This window comes from Dermacentor andersoni, chromosome 10 (assembly GCF_023375885.2).
Source record: "Dermacentor andersoni chromosome 10, qqDerAnde1_hic_scaffold, whole genome shotgun sequence".
NCBI classification, from domain to species: Eukaryota; Metazoa; Arthropoda; class Arachnida; order Ixodida; family Ixodidae; genus Dermacentor; species Dermacentor andersoni.
The window spans coordinates 138778810-138796849 of record NC_092823.1 but is presented as its reverse complement, the minus strand read 5'-3'; the positions used below and the strand labels follow the sequence as shown (position 1 = coordinate 138796849).

Genomic DNA, 18040 nt, shown 5'->3' with positions numbered 1-18040 from the left:
AGCTTCCTAGTTATTTTGCTCCACTGTAAATCAATGTTATTCCTGTACAAATACCTGAAAACTCTCCCAGCCCATTTACTTTCTTCCATATTCCTCAGTCGCCCTTCATAATCAATTTTACTGTGAGCTTCTCTCACTTCAAAGTTTGTCCAGCCCATATCACCCTGCACAGCTTCATTTGTAGTCTTCCCGTGAGCGCCCAATGCGAGACGTCCCACTGACCTTTGGTTGCCATCGAGTCCTGATTGTATCCCCAATTTCGAGCAAACAACCGCATTTCTAAATGTAAGTCCTGAAACCATTACACCTTCCTACATACCCCAGAGCACTTCGTACCTATTGTGTCCCCATAGTGCTCTGTGTTTCATTATGGCTGCATTTCTCTTCCCCTTAGCTGTTACTATTTTTTCCTGTATTTCCATATGTCTATTGCCTTCGTTTATCCTTATACCAAGGTATTTATATTATTTTACTTGAGGTATTTCCTGGCCTTGAATTGACACTGTCTGTCCACTGTTGTCATTGTATACCATAACACCTCATATTTAACGGTAAATTTCGGACCTAAATTGTCGCCTTCCTGTCCACAGATATTAGCAAAAAGTTGCCTATCACTTTGATTGTTAGCCAGCAACACAATGTCGTCCGCATAAAACAAACCTGGAAGCTGCTGCTCTACTACTGTACTTGCCTGTTTGTAGGAGAGATTAAACCCGATATTACTTTCCACTAGCGCCCTCTCCATCCTCACCATGTACATCATAAATAGTGGTGGGGATAAAGGGCACCCCTGCCTCAGTCGCTTGTTGATATCAACATTCTCCTCGCCCCTCATCCCTTCCCATTCAACACAAACGGGATTTGCTAGGTAAATCTCTCTCAAAAGCTGTATACAATCGTCGCCCAAGCCTTCCCCTTCGAGAATATTCCACAAGTGTTGCGGCCTACGTTGTCATACGCTCCTGTAATGTCTAAAAAGGCCACATATACCGGCCTGCTTTCTACCCTTGATATTTCGATACACAGAATAAGAACAAATAAGTTATCATCCAAACGCCTACCTATTCTGAAGCCATACTGAAGTTCTCCCAGAATGCCATTATTCTCTGCTCGCGCTTGCAGGTTTAATTTAATTGCCTGTATTGCTAACCTGTATATTACCAATGTAATGGCCAACGGTCTACACGAGTGAATGCTATCTTTCTCGCCCTTATCTTTGTAAATTAAATTCATTCTACTTTGTAGCTAACTGTCTGGAATTCGTCTAGCTTTTAAACTTTTTTCTACTGCTTTCAACAGAGCTTCCTCCCTTTTTGCACCTAGTTCATTAATCCCCCTAACGGGAACCTCGTCTAGCCCTGTGGCTGTGCGCTTTGGAATTTTGCGAGGGCCACAGAGAGCGCCGACTGCTAGCAGCATCGTGCGCTCTGTGTTCTCGCCGCTGTGTTCGTGTTGAAGAGAGACGCGCGGGCCCCAGTCTGAAAGCGATCTGCGATGGGGGCTCAGTGCGGCGAGTGCTGACAGCTTCGTGGACTCTGTGTTCTTGCCGCGTAGCTCAGCGCGTTGAAGCGAGATGCAGCACTAAGGGGAATTCGCCGCTGCTGCGGGTGCCATCTTGAAAGACATCGCCTTACGGGACGGACGGAGAGTTTTCTCGTTGGGTAAGCATAGAAATGCTTACGCATTTGAAAATTTAGGCAGCAATATGAGTGGTCGTGTAAGGTGCTGCTTTCGGTTGGCCAGAGGGTGCCTCACGTATCGATAATTGCTTTGTTTAGCGCAAAACAATGGACACAAGAGAGACGATAGGACAAGACGCTACGCCCAGTTGACATCATTTTATTGCTTCAGTTCTTTATAGAGAGCAGAATATAGAAGAACATCCGCAGTGAGCACCATGTGCAGGAACCACCAACATCCGATCACGAGAGCGCACTCATGTCACAGAATCAAAAAAAAAAAAAAACCCATATTCAGCGCGGTATAAGGTTAAAGAAGGCACACTAATGCAGCGCGAACCAAATGACTGTATGCAAAAAGCTTCCGATAATTCTCGGGCGGTGGTATCATGGCTCTTTTTCAGAATCGTAGTGTCACGAAACATAGCTTTTCACTTTCATATTTTACAATGTTGAGCTACATGGGAACGTGTGCCTGTCGGTATGGATCGCTCATGTTCTCTAAGACACTCATTAACACAGCGGCCTGACTGCCCTACATACACTTTGCCACATGACAACGGAATCTTATATACCCCACCGACGCTTCAATCTACAACCTTCGCGTGGTTCTTTTCACAATCTGGTTTTTACTTGTTTTTGAAAACGGCTGCACAAGATTGAAAGTTTCTGAGGAGCAGAAACACTACTGGGATTTGGTATCTAGTGGCGACATTATTTAGATTGTGAGCCATGCCAATGCGGCAGAACTTCAGGCCTCTTGTTTTGTGTAACACAGTTACTTTCGTGACGCTTGTTGCGACGCCGTTTCTCGAACCTCGAGCGGCGTTACCAATGGGTAGCGCGATGTCGGCGGGCTCCAGGCGTCCGGTAGACCATGGCGACAAGGCAAGGACGAGACGATTTCTAGTGCGAAACTTGCACTGTTTATTCAACGGTTGGTGAAGGATGCGAAGAAGAGAATGAATCAATTGAAAAAGTACATTGCGGGGCCCCTTAAGTAGGCCCACGAAAATTGTAAGCGGGATCTTGCTCATGTCAACGTCACGTGACATGCACTGAGTCTCACGGTGCTTGGCGGCGGCTCCCACTTTCCCTGGTGGGTTTGCACGTCCCCGCGATGTTTTCTGGAAAGCAGGCGGTAGAACTGTTCTAAAGCAACGCCCTGCATTGTCTTTTCGGCGTCGCCGCGTGCACCCTCTTCTCTGAGCCATTCTTTCTGGTTTACCTCGAAGGTGTATGCGAAATCTGAGTATGACTCACTTTTGGTCTTCTCGACCTCCCTGAATTCTCGCCTGCATGCTTCTGCTGATAATCTATACTTTTTAAGCAGTCTCGCTTTGACTTTATCGAAGTTGTAAGGTCGTTGTGAATGTTCGGCTTGGTGAAGCTCATGTGTCTTTGCTTAAGTGCGTGCTCCTCGATATTTCTGGGGCCCACTCTGTTTTTGTGTATGTGTTTCATGGCAATGTTGTGCTGTTGGCTCGCACCCTGGCCGCTTCCAGAGAGCGCCTGCTTTGGGAAGGCGGTGGCCGGACGCTGTTCGGCGAAAAAGGGAGCGGCAGGGGTTCTCGCGCACTGGCTCTGGCGAGGGCCATAAATCGCACAGCGAGCCGCTGTAGCGGCATGTGGAGAAGGGAGTAATTGGGGAGTGTTTTGCGTCGGGCCGAGGCGCCGCGGGGGGCTCGAGCGGCGGCCACCGCCGGTGCGAGTTACGCAGCCCGGGGACATGGGCCCGCGGCTGGCTGGGGGGTGATAATGGGCGCGGCTGAGCGGGCAGTGTGAGCTGAGGCCTGAGAGACGACGGACCGTTCTCGTCAGGTGCCTGATCGGAGCGACGGACTGCTCCGAGGCCTTGCTCAGCCGCATTCGTAAATGTGAAGCCGTTTTCCTTGTTTGCTTGTAACTCCTTGTACTCCATATACTCCGTGTAACCGTTACTGTCTGCCTGTAAATAAATCAGTTCGAATGATCGACATCAAGCATCGTTAGTGCCGAGATACCGAAGCAGAGAGCAGGGAATCGGCTCAGGAAGAGCCGAGAGCGAACAACAACCACAAAGAAGGAAGAACCCGGCGGAAGAGGAAGAGAAGAAAAACTTTACTGAAGTCCTCTGCTTCTTTCCCTATGCGGGCAATGATATCAACTACCTCACGTAGCAGCAACGTAAGCAAGCGTTGTGGCCACGTGTTTCTCGCGAATTTCGCCTTCTCACACAAGCGCTCAAACTGCACCAGAAGAAAACCTATGCCCCCTTCTGCTGCGTAGGGTGCCATCAAGTCTGTCATTATGCGCTCGTATTCTCGCGCCTCTGTCCTAGGTCTGGTATTTGAGCCTTCAGAAACGCAATATCTAGGCGCCTCATTTCGAGTGCGCCGCGTGCAATACGGTCACGCTCTTCTTTTTCTTCTAGACGCTTGCTCTCTTCCTTTTCTTCTAGGCGCTTACTCTCTTCCGCCTTACCCGCAATGCTCTCTAGGCCTCCCTTCAGTTCATCGTCGTCTGCCCCACTCGCTTCGGTCGCCTCAATGATCTCCGGCTTTCTCTTTGAGTCAGCAATTTGGAGGCCCAACTGTCTGGCCAAGCTAAACAATTCTGACTTCTTTAGTGCCTTCAAGTTCATGGCTGCCCTTAGTGCTGCTAACTCTTCACTCTATAACAACCTCGACGTACTCAAAACTTCCGTCAACGGTTAAAGAAAAATCACTGCTCCGTACTTCCGCAAGAAATACGTAAAACCAAGCGATATCTTAGTGGAGAAAAGCCGTGAACTCACCATATGCAGTCATGAATCCCGACACCTTCCTTCCGAATGTTGTCACCAGGACGAAGAGGAGACGATCTCTTAGATGTCGTCCAAAGTTGGGGTTTCCAGGGTAGCTTATCCCAATCGCTGCCAACCAGTTGTTGCGTTCTCCAGGGTAGCGTATCCCGCCGCTGCCAACAGTTGTTGCGACGCCGTTTCTCGAACCTCGACCGGCGTTACTATTGGGTAGCGTGGCGTTGTCGGCGGGCTGCAGGCGTCCGGTAGACCATAGCGACCAGGGAAGGACGAGACGATTTCTAGTGCGAAACTTGCACTGTTTATTCAGTGGCTGGTGAAAGTTGAGAACAAAAGAATGAATCAATCGAAAAAGTACATTGCGGGGCCCCTTAAATAGGCCCACTAAAATTGTAGGCGGGATCTTGCTCATGTCAACGTCACGTGACATGCACTGAGTCCCACGGTGCTTGGCGCCGGCTTCCACTTTCTCCGGTGACTTTGCACGTCCCCGCTGCTGCTTTGCTGCTGCTCCTTTCTTCTAAGCTATGCTGGTTCGCGGGAAGCATTCTCCCCTAGAGTTGGACAGTTTGTGGAAAGGGTTCTCCCCTTGGTCGCACACACAAAGGGGCCTGTCATCACTGCGGGGCGCCTGCCAGACCGGCAGCCACACGAGACTACCATGGCAAATTAGGGATCCATCCTCCGTTTCGGTTAGGTATGGTCTTTGAGCATCCTTTTTGCCCGGGGTGTTACACGCCAGCCGTAACACGCTTCCCTTTCAGTTTCTGAAACATTACCTCAGAGAATGACGTCACCACCAGACTTGGGTAACCCGCAGCCTACAGCCTACTTAACTGTGCAATGAAACTCTGGCTCGTAGTGTGATGACAGGATTTAATTAATGAAGATTCTAGACACATCAAAGCAATGGCGCGTTTCACAACCTTTGAGTGTGCAGACGCATAAGGTGAAAGTTCCTTACGTTTACGTGGCGAGTACGTCCAACAGGCGTGACTTGTTTGTAAGGATAACTGCAAATCTACCCGCCGTGGTTGCTTAGTGGCTACGGTGTAGGGCTGCTAAGCACGAGGTCGCGGGATGGAATCCCGGCCACGGCGGCCGCATTTAGATGGGGGCTAAATGCGAAAACACCCGTGTACTTAGATTTAGGTGCACGTTAAAGAACCCCGGGTGGTCGAAATTTCCGGAGTTCCCCACTACGTCGTGCCTCATAATCAGAAAGTTGTTTTGGCACGTAAAACCCCACAATTTTTTTAGCTGCAAATCTAAAAACTGGAGTTTACCATCCCTAGATAGCTCACGTGTGAAAGTTAAACCATTGCCATTGTCACTGAACAGAATTAAAATATCAGCTACTGTGACGGTGCCCTCGTTGTTGTTCTCCCGAGAATTATCGGAAGCTTTTTTCATACAGTCAGTGGGTTCGCAGTGCATTAGTGTGCCTTCTGTAACCTTGTACGGCGCTGAATATGGTTTTTTTGTGTTCTGTCACATGTGTCCGCTCTGGTGATCGGATGTTGGTGGTTCCTGCACATGGTGCTCACTGCGCATGTTCTTCTCGATTCTGCTCTCTGTAAAGGAATGACGCAATAAAATGATGTCAATTGAGAGACGCGCCTTGTCCTGTCGTCTCTCTTGTGTCCGTTCTTTTGCGCTAAACAATGTAATTATGGATTCGCACTAACTAGCCCGCCAACGCATTGTGCTGTGCCTCACGTATGCACTCTCTAAACACGCATCACTGATAAAGAGCTAAAGATTGAAACTTTCAAACTGCTTCGATCTTTATGTATTCCAAAGAGGTAACCTGATAACACGTTTCTTCGCGCTTGTTGGTGTGGCGACATTGCGTACAGACAGTGCGAGCGTTTGGAGACACAGCAAAGAACAAACAAGGCATCGTCCTGTCTTGTTCGTTGCTATGTCTCCACCTGCTTCCATTATCGGACAAGGGCTCGCTTTAACGACCATAGCCCGAGAACGGGGTAAGTGCGGCACATTAGGAGGAAGCTTCATCTCGGGCGTTCCAATATAGTTCAGAATAGTGGCTAGCCGGGCTCGTTGGTACGAACACTTGCTAAAGAATGTGATCCTCTATATAGATACGCGGGAACTGCGAAATCACTTTTTTCGACGACCACTGCACTGAATTTGACGAGGTCTTTTCCTTTCCAAAGAAAAGTTATAATTTGGTGGCTGTAGGAAGCGGATGATTGATTTGGCCCATCATTGTCTTCATAGAGTCTTGAATATAGCAAAATTTTGAAGAACTATGCTATCAAGTTTACAACTCTCTAACTCAACAATGAAAAGTGATATCACAATTCTGCAAACCGAACCTTATGACACATCTAAAGCGGACAAAATTGATGCATTATACATCGGTTTTAAATATGCTACTAATTTGTCAGTAGAGCCATTTCACAGCCTGTGTAAACATTGCAACAAATTAACGTAATTTGTAAATTTATCTACCAAATTCTCCCACTTTAGATTCTCTGACAGAATCCCTTTACAGTATGACAATATCTGTTTTTGGTGCAGAGGGACGATTTTGCAGATTTCGGGCTTCCATTATTTTAAAGCTTCTCAATTTTTTAAGGGTCTGTAAAAAACTTCAGGCTCTAAACAAAATTCAAGGGGTGTATGGTAGCGCGATTAAAAGACGGGACAAAAGAAGACACACACAGCGCTGTGTGCGTCCCTATGTGTCTTCTTTTGTCCCGTCTTTTAATCGCGCTACCGTACACCCTTTGAAGATGCATTACCATCAAGCCCACATTGCAACCCTCGTGTTCTAAACCAAACTTCTGCTTCCTACAGTAACTCGAATTTAACGTTCAACATACTTCATTTAAATTGGTCCAGCCACTGTTTCATAAAAGCATTTCTACCTTTCGCATGCATTTGAACAGATGGCATCAGTGTAATTGTGGAAGGGCGTGTCGCTGACACATCTGAACATTGATCACTCCCACTCAGCTCATCTTATCTGATGCTGTCGACCGTACACAGACGTCGGCGTTCCCGTTGCGCTGTTTGCACGGTTGAGCGTGGCCTGTTCCAAATTGCCGCTTTGCGGTGGCTCTGGGGGTACAATCGTCACATACTCCAGCATATGGAATTGTGCTAGCTGCTTGCGTTCTTAGTCCTGTTTTGAATAGACATCGTTCGAAAGAATAAACCCTTTGTCTTCAGTGGCTGCAACCTAATGAAAAGAGAGCTTGCTAAAAACGCAGCATGTAGTGCAATCTCATGTATTGTAGCCTTGTTTTGTAGTCTGAGGTCGGGTTTTGCGTCAACTGCTTGAAACGCCCCGCGCCCTCGGCGCTAAAAGAGAGAAAGCGAATCGTGGCACGGGACAGGGCACATTTTACCGTTCGCTTGTAATCGCTCGGCAGGAAGCTTGATAGAAGCGGAAAGGTTTCATCACCATGCAGCACCATTTCGTTTCCTTTTGTTTGCGGCAGACGGAAATGACGCACAGTCATTTGCTTCCGGTAGCGGCACAACAGCAAATTCCATTTGTATCCCGGTGATACGTGTCGTACACGTGGAAGACTGTGAGTCGATGCTGCTTCATTGTTTGTTTACTTAATTTCACCGCCAAGGAAAGCGGTGCACATTTTCATGAGTGCGCAAGTCCGTATATGTGTGGATTTACTTTTGTGTCGAGATTACGTGCTAATTGTATACAGTTCCGACGCGATGCACCGAGCCCTTCAATGTATGCAATGGGCTTTCGTAAAGCCTATACTGCACTCACACCGGGACGTCAGGCGATTTTAACAGGAGATTGATTCAGACATGACAAATCTAGACGAGAGTGTACGCGATATAAATGAACTTGAAATCTGGTGCTTTAATGAAGTCTCAGATGCAGCTTGGGAACTTTGCCATCGTGTAACGTTTCAATAGCGGTTGTGGTGAGCTTCTCAGAGATCGAGCCCGTGCGTCAAAGTTTTGATGACTAGCGGCAGCTCTGTTGTACGTTACCGATCGAACTGAGCGAATTCCAAGGCAGGCACTGTGGATAGTGTGTAGCGTAGCCAGAACGACACCTGTGGCAAATCCAGGAGTGCATGCGAAACAGGCGCATGACTACGTGAGATCGGGGCGGCGCAGATCAGACCTGCGGATGGCGCTGGTTTCAGGCTTTGGTGTACGTGCTCGACACGTATTTTTAGCATACGAGCACGCTTTGGCGAAAGTGTAAGAGTTGTGTGTGAGGTGCGAGCAAACTGATTTAGCGCGCCCACTTATAGGAATACTCTCAAGAAAGTATCGACAATCTTTAATTATCCTAACATAGTCGCGGGTTCTTGTCGCGGTGTTCTACGTGTTGATCGGTGATGTTGCACAATAGAGAATGTAGCGTAATTAATTTCGTCTGGTTTTAACTGTGAAATGGCAAACTGGGCGAGTTGATGGGTATTTATGATTAGGAAATCGCGAAGGCACCAAGAACACATGATGAGCGCTTTCTCCCTGTGTTCCCCAGTCGTCTTTGTCTTTTTGCGGGCACTGTAGTAGCCATGCCACTGGCAAAAAAGAAGTCAGTTTGGAAGGCGATGACAGCCGTTTCGAAACTTCCCAATGCTAATGGCAAGGAAATCGCTTCAACGATTTGTTCGGTTCTGTATGGTTCCCAGAAGCAAGCAGAATTTGTCATCCCATTAGCTAAAATTACCGCTTGTCTTTGGTGAAATAATGAGTGTGCGCGGGAGTACAGAAAAAAAAAAGCCGCTTGGGAAATGCTCCTCCATTATCAATACCCGACAAATTGGAAAAATTATCGGTTTCTTGCTGTTACTTACGCGTACTGTTAAATACAAAAATATTCCAAAAACCGCGTGAATTCATGATTGAAAAATGGTTTACTTCGACTTCACATAAATTAACAACAAAAGGGTATAAACGTTTCGTCACCCATGCAGGTGGCGTCTTCACTATATACTGACACAAATGAGGAGAGGTCCAGTTCACTCGTCCCACACGTCCTTGTAAACGTCCGGAAGGGGGCCACGGTTACTGTAGCACGCCGATTCGTCAAAACAGACTAACCAGGATTCCATGAGTTTGTTTTCCCTTACTTTTGCACTCGGGCCAGCGTCGTCGTATTGTCAACGTCGAAGCTACGCCCTGTCGTCCAGCAGTGTTCGAGAAGTTCCGTTTTAGAACGCGTTACATGGGTGGCCTTGGAAACATCTCCTTTGTGTGTTCTTTTTTAAATCTCGTTGCCCTTTTTCTGCCTGTTTTGCCAATCTAAGTCGCGTCACAATCCCCGCATCTGACTTTGGAGATGACCCCGTTCCGATCGTCCGCAGGGGTGCAGTCCTTTGGTTTCGTGAACACATTCCAAAAGGTATAATGGGGTTTAAAAACAGCTTGTGTGCCCAGCGGACGCGAAGCTCTCTGAACAGTATCTGACACATCCTGAACATAGGGAATAGATACAGTAGGCGCTGCCCCCACTCGTGACTCACTACCCCTTCTCCGCATTCACTTCTGGGTCTCGTTAACAAACATTCTGGCATAATGGCGTCGCTTTAATGCATCAGATACCATCTATACTTCTTGTAGCCGTAACTGCTTGCTCGAACACACTTCATCACAACGTGATAAAAAGGTTCTTACAACGGAGCGCTTGTGTTCGGTCGGGTGATCCGAGCCAAAGGATAAAAAATTATCGGTGTCACACTGCTGATGTCGTTTCCATACTGTCATTTCCCTACCGGCGTAGAAGCACATCCAGAAAAGGCAAGCCATTGTCTCGCTCTGTTTTGGAGGGAGGGACTCTTTATTAGAAAAACAGAGAATTTTGCCGGCACGTATATAACCCCTGGCATGCTACTCTGTATAGGGATGAGGAATGGGATTAAAAGATTCTAGACGAGAGTGGGAGAAAAAGAGAATAAAAATAAATATGAAATATCCAAGTGGACCTGATTACATATTTACAGGTGACTTGGAAGGTAAATTTAGGCTGCTGCATACGAAGTGTGCAATCTTTATAGCTTTCCTATTAGACCAGTTTCTGACAGGTATTTGAACAATAAATCCTAAACCCGCAGCTGTTTTGAAGGGCCGGGCATTGAACCTGAGATGCTCGGTAATGTTAACGGTTCGTGGCAAATCATGTCCATTTGTTGCTCAAAATATTGTCTCTCATTGCGGTACGCGGGGCATTCTAGTAATATGTGCTCCATTGTCTAAGTTGCGACAGTTATCACAGCATGGGTTAGTGGTAAGCCCTATGCGGTACAGATAAATGTGTATGCCACGTTCAGTCGAAGACGATGGTACAATGTCTCTAAGTGTCGAGGAAGTGTTCGTGGAATTTTCGGTCTCATTTCTAGGTAAATATAAGGCAGAAAGTTGTCTTGGTGAAGCGGCAGATTCCAGATGCGGTCTGTTTCTTTATAGGCATATTTTTTGCCATGTTTGAAGCGTCGGCTTTTGTAAAAAATGTTCTTTTGAAATTGCGGTATTGGAGTCCATCTCTGTCAGCTCCATCCGCCCTTTCATTTCCCGAAATGCCGGCATGGCCAGGTATCCACTGGAACTTGATGCAATGCCCAGCAATCTTATTAGCCTTGTGGTGAAGATAAGCAATGTCAATTGCTGCAGGTTGATTATTGCAACGCTTGTGCCTGTTCCAGATACTTTGTAGGGCTGCTTTTGAATCCGTGAAAATCACCCATGTCTTTGGCTGCTGCTGTCGAAGTACATACACGAGGGCCTCCTTAATTCCATATAGCTCCGCTGAAGGAGATGATGTCGCTCGCTCAAGATGAAACGAGAATCGTTGCCCTGTAGAGGGAACAAAAAGTCCGCACGATGAGGGATGTGGAGTTGTAGAGCCATCTGTGAAAGTGTGCGTTGCGGCTGCGTATTCTTTGTGCATATATTCCAAAGCTGTCTGAAAAGTCGCTGCTTGAGGCATTTTCTTTTTTGCACTGATTCCAGGGATATATAGCACGATTTCCAGTGGGGACAGTGTCCATGGTGAAACGTTTCGTGGCATAATTTGTGACGCCTGAGCAGAAATCGAAATAGATATTCTTCCAGCGGCCTACTCGAAGCTAGATGTAGCACGGGTTCTAGAAATATCCTTTAAAAAGTGAGTCTTCGTATGAATGACGTGGCGGAGGTGAATCCGAAGTGTCTCCTGCGAAGATAACACTTCAAGAGGCAGGCATCCAGCTTCTGCTACAGTTCGTGAGCGGGACGACCTCTTCGCAAGGCCAAGACATATGTGCAGGCAGTTTCGTGTGTCCTCAAGTTTCTCTTGCTTGTGGGAGACATTTTGTGCAGGATCGGGAGGTAATATCGTAGTGTTCCGTCGACGTAGACCTTATGGAGGAGCACCATTGATCGACAGTAGCTGCCCCACTGTGATCTGGCTAAAAATCGGAATACGTGCGACGCCGAGGAAATCTCACTCAGTTTGTTCACTTGAGGCGACCATGTGAGGTTCCTGTCGATCGTCACTCCAAGAAACCTTTGCGTCTTGACGTATGGAACGGTGCGACCACCCAACACTAGTGAGTATTTTTCCGTACACCTCCGCGTGAAAGCCATGGCAACGCTTTTGTCGGGGGACAGTTTCAGATCCCTTGGAATTAGCTAGGCCGATGTAATTGCTGGCGCTCTCTGGAGACGTTGTTGGGTGGTACTGCGGGAACGCGCCGCGCTACAAATGCAGATGTCCGCATACAGTGTGATTTTGACGCCACGGGGCAGGTTTCTTTTCAGATGGATGAGGACTAAATTAAATAATACGGGGTTTAACACAGCTCCTTGTGGCACTCCCTTCTCCACGGCATAAAGCGCCGTGGGGCCATCTGGGGTACACATGAAAAGTTGGCGTCCTTGAAGATATTCTTCAATCCATGCGTAAAGCCGTCCTCCAAGACGAAGAGTTTCCAAAGCGTCAAGTATTGCTTTATGATAGAACAAATCATATGCTGCCTTAATGTAAAAAAATAATGCAGTAGGTGTGTTTCCATAGACCAATTCCTCTTCAATTGATGAGACCAAGGCAATGACATTATCAATTGCGGACCTATTTTGCCGGAAGCCATTCATTTGCTCCGGGTAAACTTTTGTAGTTTCCAGGAACCAATTTAGTCGTTTGTGAACAATTCTTTCGAATAGCCTCCCTACGCAGCTAAGCAAAGATATAGGTCTGAAGGAGGCGTAATTTGCCGGCTCCTTCCCTGGCTTCAATATAGGAATAACTTTCCCAAGCTTCCATTCCGTAGGAACCTCCCCAGTTATCCATGAGGCGTTGTTGTACTCCAGAAGGCGTCGCTGAGATGTGTGGCATAGATTTGCGAGCGCTTCGTAACTCACACCGTCATGGCCACGTGATAATCGCTTGTTTACGTCGCCGATTGCTGCTGTGAGCTCTTCGATTGTGAATGGTAATTCTAAGTCAGGAAGAGTAGCTCAAGGTGGACTAGGCTGATGACATGCAATCTGCCGAGAAGGTTGTGCCCCGTTGGAAAGGAGCCTGCAGTACTGCTCTGCCAATTCTTTCAGGGATGCGCGCTCATGTATTGAGAGGGTGACAAAAGGATAAAGCTGTTGCGGCTCTTTGCGAATGCCTCTGACGACTCGCCAGATTTTTCTCAGCGGCTGTCGTATGTCCAGTGTCCCACTAAAGTCCCTCCACCTTTTTCGGTTCCGTGTGGTGAAGTAACGCCGTATATGTCTTTTTTGTGCCCGTCGACAAGTTCTGAGGTCTTAGATATTCTTAGTACGTAGAGCCTTCCTTTCGGCACGCCTTCGAATGGCACATAACATTTAGGATTCCTCGTCGTTAGTTGGCACATTACAATGCTTAGTGGCAGAGCGGGTGCTTTGTTTGAGGCAATTAGCTATTGTCGGTATTAATTCTGCATTCGTAGTCGAGGCTGTGATCCCTTTGTCTACGACTGCTGTGTAAGCTTCCCAGTCTACCGACTTCAGTTTCCCTTTTCTGGGCGACGTCCGAAAATGAAGGGTAGAGATTAGGATCGGGTAGTGATCATTACCGCGAGTCTCGAAATCTGTACACCATCCGAACATAGGGGCCACTTGACTTGATACGAATGTGAGGTCAATGCAGCTAACAGTCTTCGGTTTTTTCAGGTATGTTATGCTGCCATCGTTCAAGGGCTCTATATTGTATTTTGCAATAAGTTTCGCCAGCTTAGCACCCCGAGCACATGTATGTGAACTACCCCAGATCTCGTTATGTGCGTTAACATCGACACAAATAATATGCGAAGATTGAGTATTTGTCAACATGTTTTCCAGTCTTGTTACGTCGAAATGTGATCCTGGTTCCAAGGAGACGCCGATCAAGGTAAACGCTTTGGATGTAATCACTGTGGTTGCGCAAATATATTCATTCTTGTCATGTGGTGCTACGTCAATCGCAGAGGCAGGCATGTAGTTGCGAAATCCAACGAGCAGTCCGCTAATTCCGGTTAGTCGCCTTGAATGATGAAAATAATAACCCTTTATCCTAAGCTGCTCGTCGACGCGAGACTCGGAAATGACCATAAAAGGGAATCGGTACACTCGCGCAAGATGCGTAAAGTCTGCTCACTTCGAGCGCAAGCCGCGAGCGTTCCACTGGAATATAGTATATGCGCGGAAGTGTTTGTTGGTGGACACCGCTTGTGAGACGATTCTTGGCGAAACCATATTTGCTACTGCGAAGAATCACGGCGTTGCGCCGTGAAAGAAGACGACACCAGCTGTTCCAAAGCCAGGACGGCCTCTACCTCAGAGATGCTTTTAAACGATGGGCTGGCACGGAGAATAGCCTTGATTGCTGCAAACATCATGAGAATCAGCATACTTGATATCTCATTTACAGTGCTACCATCTAATGCTGCGTCCCCACGGTCGCAGCAGAAGAACAGGAAGAACCAAGAAGAACGCTCTGTTTCGCACGTGAATTGAATGGCTTGGTGACACTGTTCAGCGCCGCCTGGAAAGCAACCAGGTTTGTGCGCTTCAAAATTACAAAAGTGTCATCCATGTACCTACAATACATTTTTACCCGACAGGGTAGTGAGTTCAGCACCTGTGTTTCGACGTGCTCCATCACTTGGTTTGCCATGGTAACGAAAATAGGACTTCCCATAGGGCACCCTTCAATTTGATGATAAATCATGTTGGTGAAAGTGAAGTAGGTTTGATTCAAGCAAAACCACAATAAAATTACGATCTCCTCCACCGACAAGTACGTACGACTTTCTAAATTGCAATCTTTTCTCAAACGCGCCTCTAACACATCAATGGCCAAACCAACAGGGCCGTTTGTAAGCAAAGAAATAACATCAAGAGACGCCATCACATCGTCACCGTCAAGTTGCTGTGTACGGATGTCAGTTTGCAAAATCGTGAGAGTTTCTAACTGACCTGGAGTTGCCCTCAGTCAAGGGCTTCACATTACAACCAAGAACTGCGACAGGTTGTAAGTTGGTCACCCAACAAAAGACACGATAGGACGGAGAAGGCCACCCTCTATATGCACTCTGGGCAGCCTATAGATCGTTAGAGCAGCCCCGTCCGAAGAAAACAGTCGGCGGTACAACGTTTGATCCAGGCGTCATTTGTTTCGTAGTCCCCGTAATTATTCAGCCAGCTGTCGCTTTGACTTTGCTGCCGGGTCATCATTCAGCTTCACAAAGTGCAAGGGTTCGTTCAAGATGTGCATTTTCTGCCTCTGTATCCTTTTGTTGTTAATTTGTTATGTTAGGTTGGAGTAAAGCATTCTTCAATCGCGTACTGTTAAGCGAGCCAAAGGTACATATGATATTAGGCATTACGATTATCTGTTAAATAAACAAACGTGCTTCGTTGGCATATCTTCGTGCTACCAGGGTGCTACCAACGCAGCTGACATTAGACGCAATTGTTTTCACCCCTCAAGAAATAGACGCGTCCATAGAAGAGATTGCCAAAGGCTTAGAAAATTGATTTGCAGCCCGGCTTCGCACTATCCATTTTGCATTATACCCTTCGGATGGCTTCACGTCAATTTAATTGTCTGAACTAAATCAGAATGCTCGCCTAAAACAGCCCCTGATCCTGACGGAGTCACAAATACAATGTTAAAAATATTGTTACAGTAATCACCAAACATTTAGTAGATCTGGTTAATAATTCAATTAAGAATGCGTGCATTTCGTTCCAATAGAAGTTTTCCAAAGTAGTAATGGTGCTTAAGAAACAAGCGAACGGTATCCTTTCAAGAACTTAGGTTCATTGAGCTTACGGCAAACGTATTAAAATATGTTGAGAGGCTTCCTCACTACCCTACGATTGCTTCTTCAAGTGCGCTCATTTTCTTTCTCTCTCTCGTTGCAGCGCGCCATGCCGGCAAGCTGACGGGAACAGAGCCAGTCGGCGGTCGTGCCTTAGTTCAAAGGTACACTCCAGAGACGCGACATGAGAAGAGCGAAGAGGTGCAAGAACTTTATCCTCAAGTCAGCGTTACTGTGTACTGTGTTGTGCACTGTGGTCTGTTTAGTGCTGTACACGCTTGACGCCTTCGGTCCACGTGATGTGACGTTTCTTGGTGGCAACTTTTCTAAACCGCACCGAACATATCGCGTTCTTATGTGGCACAGCTTTGGCCATGATTTTTTTGAACGCATTTTCGGGGACAATGCCACCAAGAAGTGCTCATTTCCATGCAAATTCGGCCAAGACCGAAATGACCTGTATAGAAGCGATGTCGTCGTTTTGCAGAGCTTTTCTAAGTCGTTCTGGGAAAGTCTCCCTCGCCGCCGTAGACCGGGCCAGGCTTGGGTGTTGTACGCCATGGAGCCTCCGTACAGACTGCCGGTGAAGGCCTCTAAGTTGGATACGCTAGGTATTAACTGGACGCTCTCTTATCGATTCGACGCTGACGTCGTGCACAGACATGGCTTTAGGACGGTGCGTAGGCGAATCGTCAAGAGCGTATCAGCGCCGGACCCGAAAGCTAGACCCGTAGCGTGGATCGTGTCCAACTGCCGGAGCTTCAGCCGCCGCGAGAGCTACGTGCGGGAGCTGCAGAAGGTCGTCCCAGTGGACGTGTTTGGTCGCTGCGGGCGACACCGCTGCCGCGAGCAGCACTTCGGCTGCTACCGGGAAATCGCGGCCAACTACTCCTTCTATCTGGCCTTCGAAAACTCCGTCTGCAAGGACTACAGCACCGAGAAGCTCTTCCACCCGCTGATGAATTCCATGGTTCCCGTCGTGATGGGCGGCGCCAATTACTCCGCGGTCGCACCTCCGGGATCCTACATAAACTTCGCCCATTTCAGGACCGCTCGAGAATTGGGAGCTTATCTGCTGAAGCTGCAAGGAAATCCGCAGGAGTACAAGCGCTACTTCGAGTGGAAAAAGCACTACTACATAGAGAGGCCTTCCTTTGGTTGCACCACATGCGAGCAGATTCACCGGCTCTTCAGACTTCCCGCGAGAGAAATCCGCCGCAGCCTGTACGAGTACCTCTGGAAAGAGGCGCGCTGCACCACATGGCAGGGGCTGCTTAATAGGACCTGGTCGTAACGCGACCCAGGTTGTCAGGAGTGCGCTATCAAGACGGAACGCGCCAACGGACTTCTAGCCTGTTTACCCCTCCACGTACTGTACAAGCTATTACGCAAGCATACTGCATGTCCCAGCCAATGCGGCGCAAGCTATAACGAAAAAAAAAAAAATCGGCAGAACCCATCGCACGATGACTGCCGATGGTAATGCGTTAAGCATTGAAAAAGTATAGCGACACAACCTATTGCCACTGTAGAAACGAGATATGTATGAGGCTGTACTTCAGTGGGACTCCTCTTTCACGCTTCCCTAAGAACACTCGGCGCCACCTAGCCCCGCCGCCGTGAACTCTGTGCGTGGCCGCCGAAATGCACTGCGCGCCACTACCTGCGAACGCTCTCTCTCTCGCGGTTTTGGATAGATAGGTGCATGCTAAGAGCATCGTCTGTGAAGCAGGGTGGTGGGGTGCCTTACCAAGCCTTTTCTCTCTTATTTTGCCTAATGTCTCAAGTGCCTCCTTTTATTGCGATGGACACTCCGGGCGCATTTTTGCCGTCGCCGTCGCCGTGATGTTATGTATAAAGTCTATGGTTAACAGCGTCGCCGCGCCTTTTGCTGTATGTAAGAGTGAAAGCACACGAGGGAAGCCGACGATCGAGGTTCAATCTGGCGCGCGCGAGGAAAGAAGGCGGAGCGCAAACGCGCCGTCTTCCGTCGCGGGAATGGCCGTGAGGGGATCGGAGGGAGGGGGGCGCGTTGGGCTACGGCAGCAACTGCGTATCTTGCAACCGGGCGCAAGGCGCAAGAAGGACTGACGATCGAGGCTCAGTTTCGCGCGTGAAACGCGAAACGGAGGACAGTGGTAAGGCCGCGCCGGAGAGAGGCGGGGGGGTGGGGGTGGGGGGGCGTCTACTTCGCCAGCAACTGCGTACTTTGAGCGGCGGCGCGCAATCGCCGTATCTTGAAAGCGATTTGCGGACGACTCACACCCTTGTGCGTGCCGTTTTCTCGCCGCTGTTTTGCGTTGAAG

At 48.1% G+C, this 18040-nt stretch overlaps 1 protein-coding gene across 6 annotated transcripts in view; it reads left to right on the top strand.

Annotated features, from left to right (window-relative positions):
* Positions 1-17612, top strand: part of LOC126545200 (alpha-(1,3)-fucosyltransferase C-like) — a 59080-nt gene extending 41468 nt beyond the window's left edge. For 5 of the 6 annotated variants that reach the window (XM_050192962.3, XM_072285092.1, XM_072285091.1 and 2 more), the window contains one exon: positions 15838-17612. In XM_050192962.3, coding sequence (XP_050048919.1) covers positions 15919-17028 — 1110 coding nt within the window. In that variant the 5' untranslated portion in view covers positions 15838-15918 and the 3' untranslated portion in view covers positions 17029-17612. Of the gene's footprint in view, positions 1-6043; positions 6077-15837 lie in introns of those variants that run through there. The other variant, XR_011890702.1, reaches the window with a different exon arrangement.
* The last annotated feature ends 428 nt before the right edge of the window (positions 17613-18040 follow it).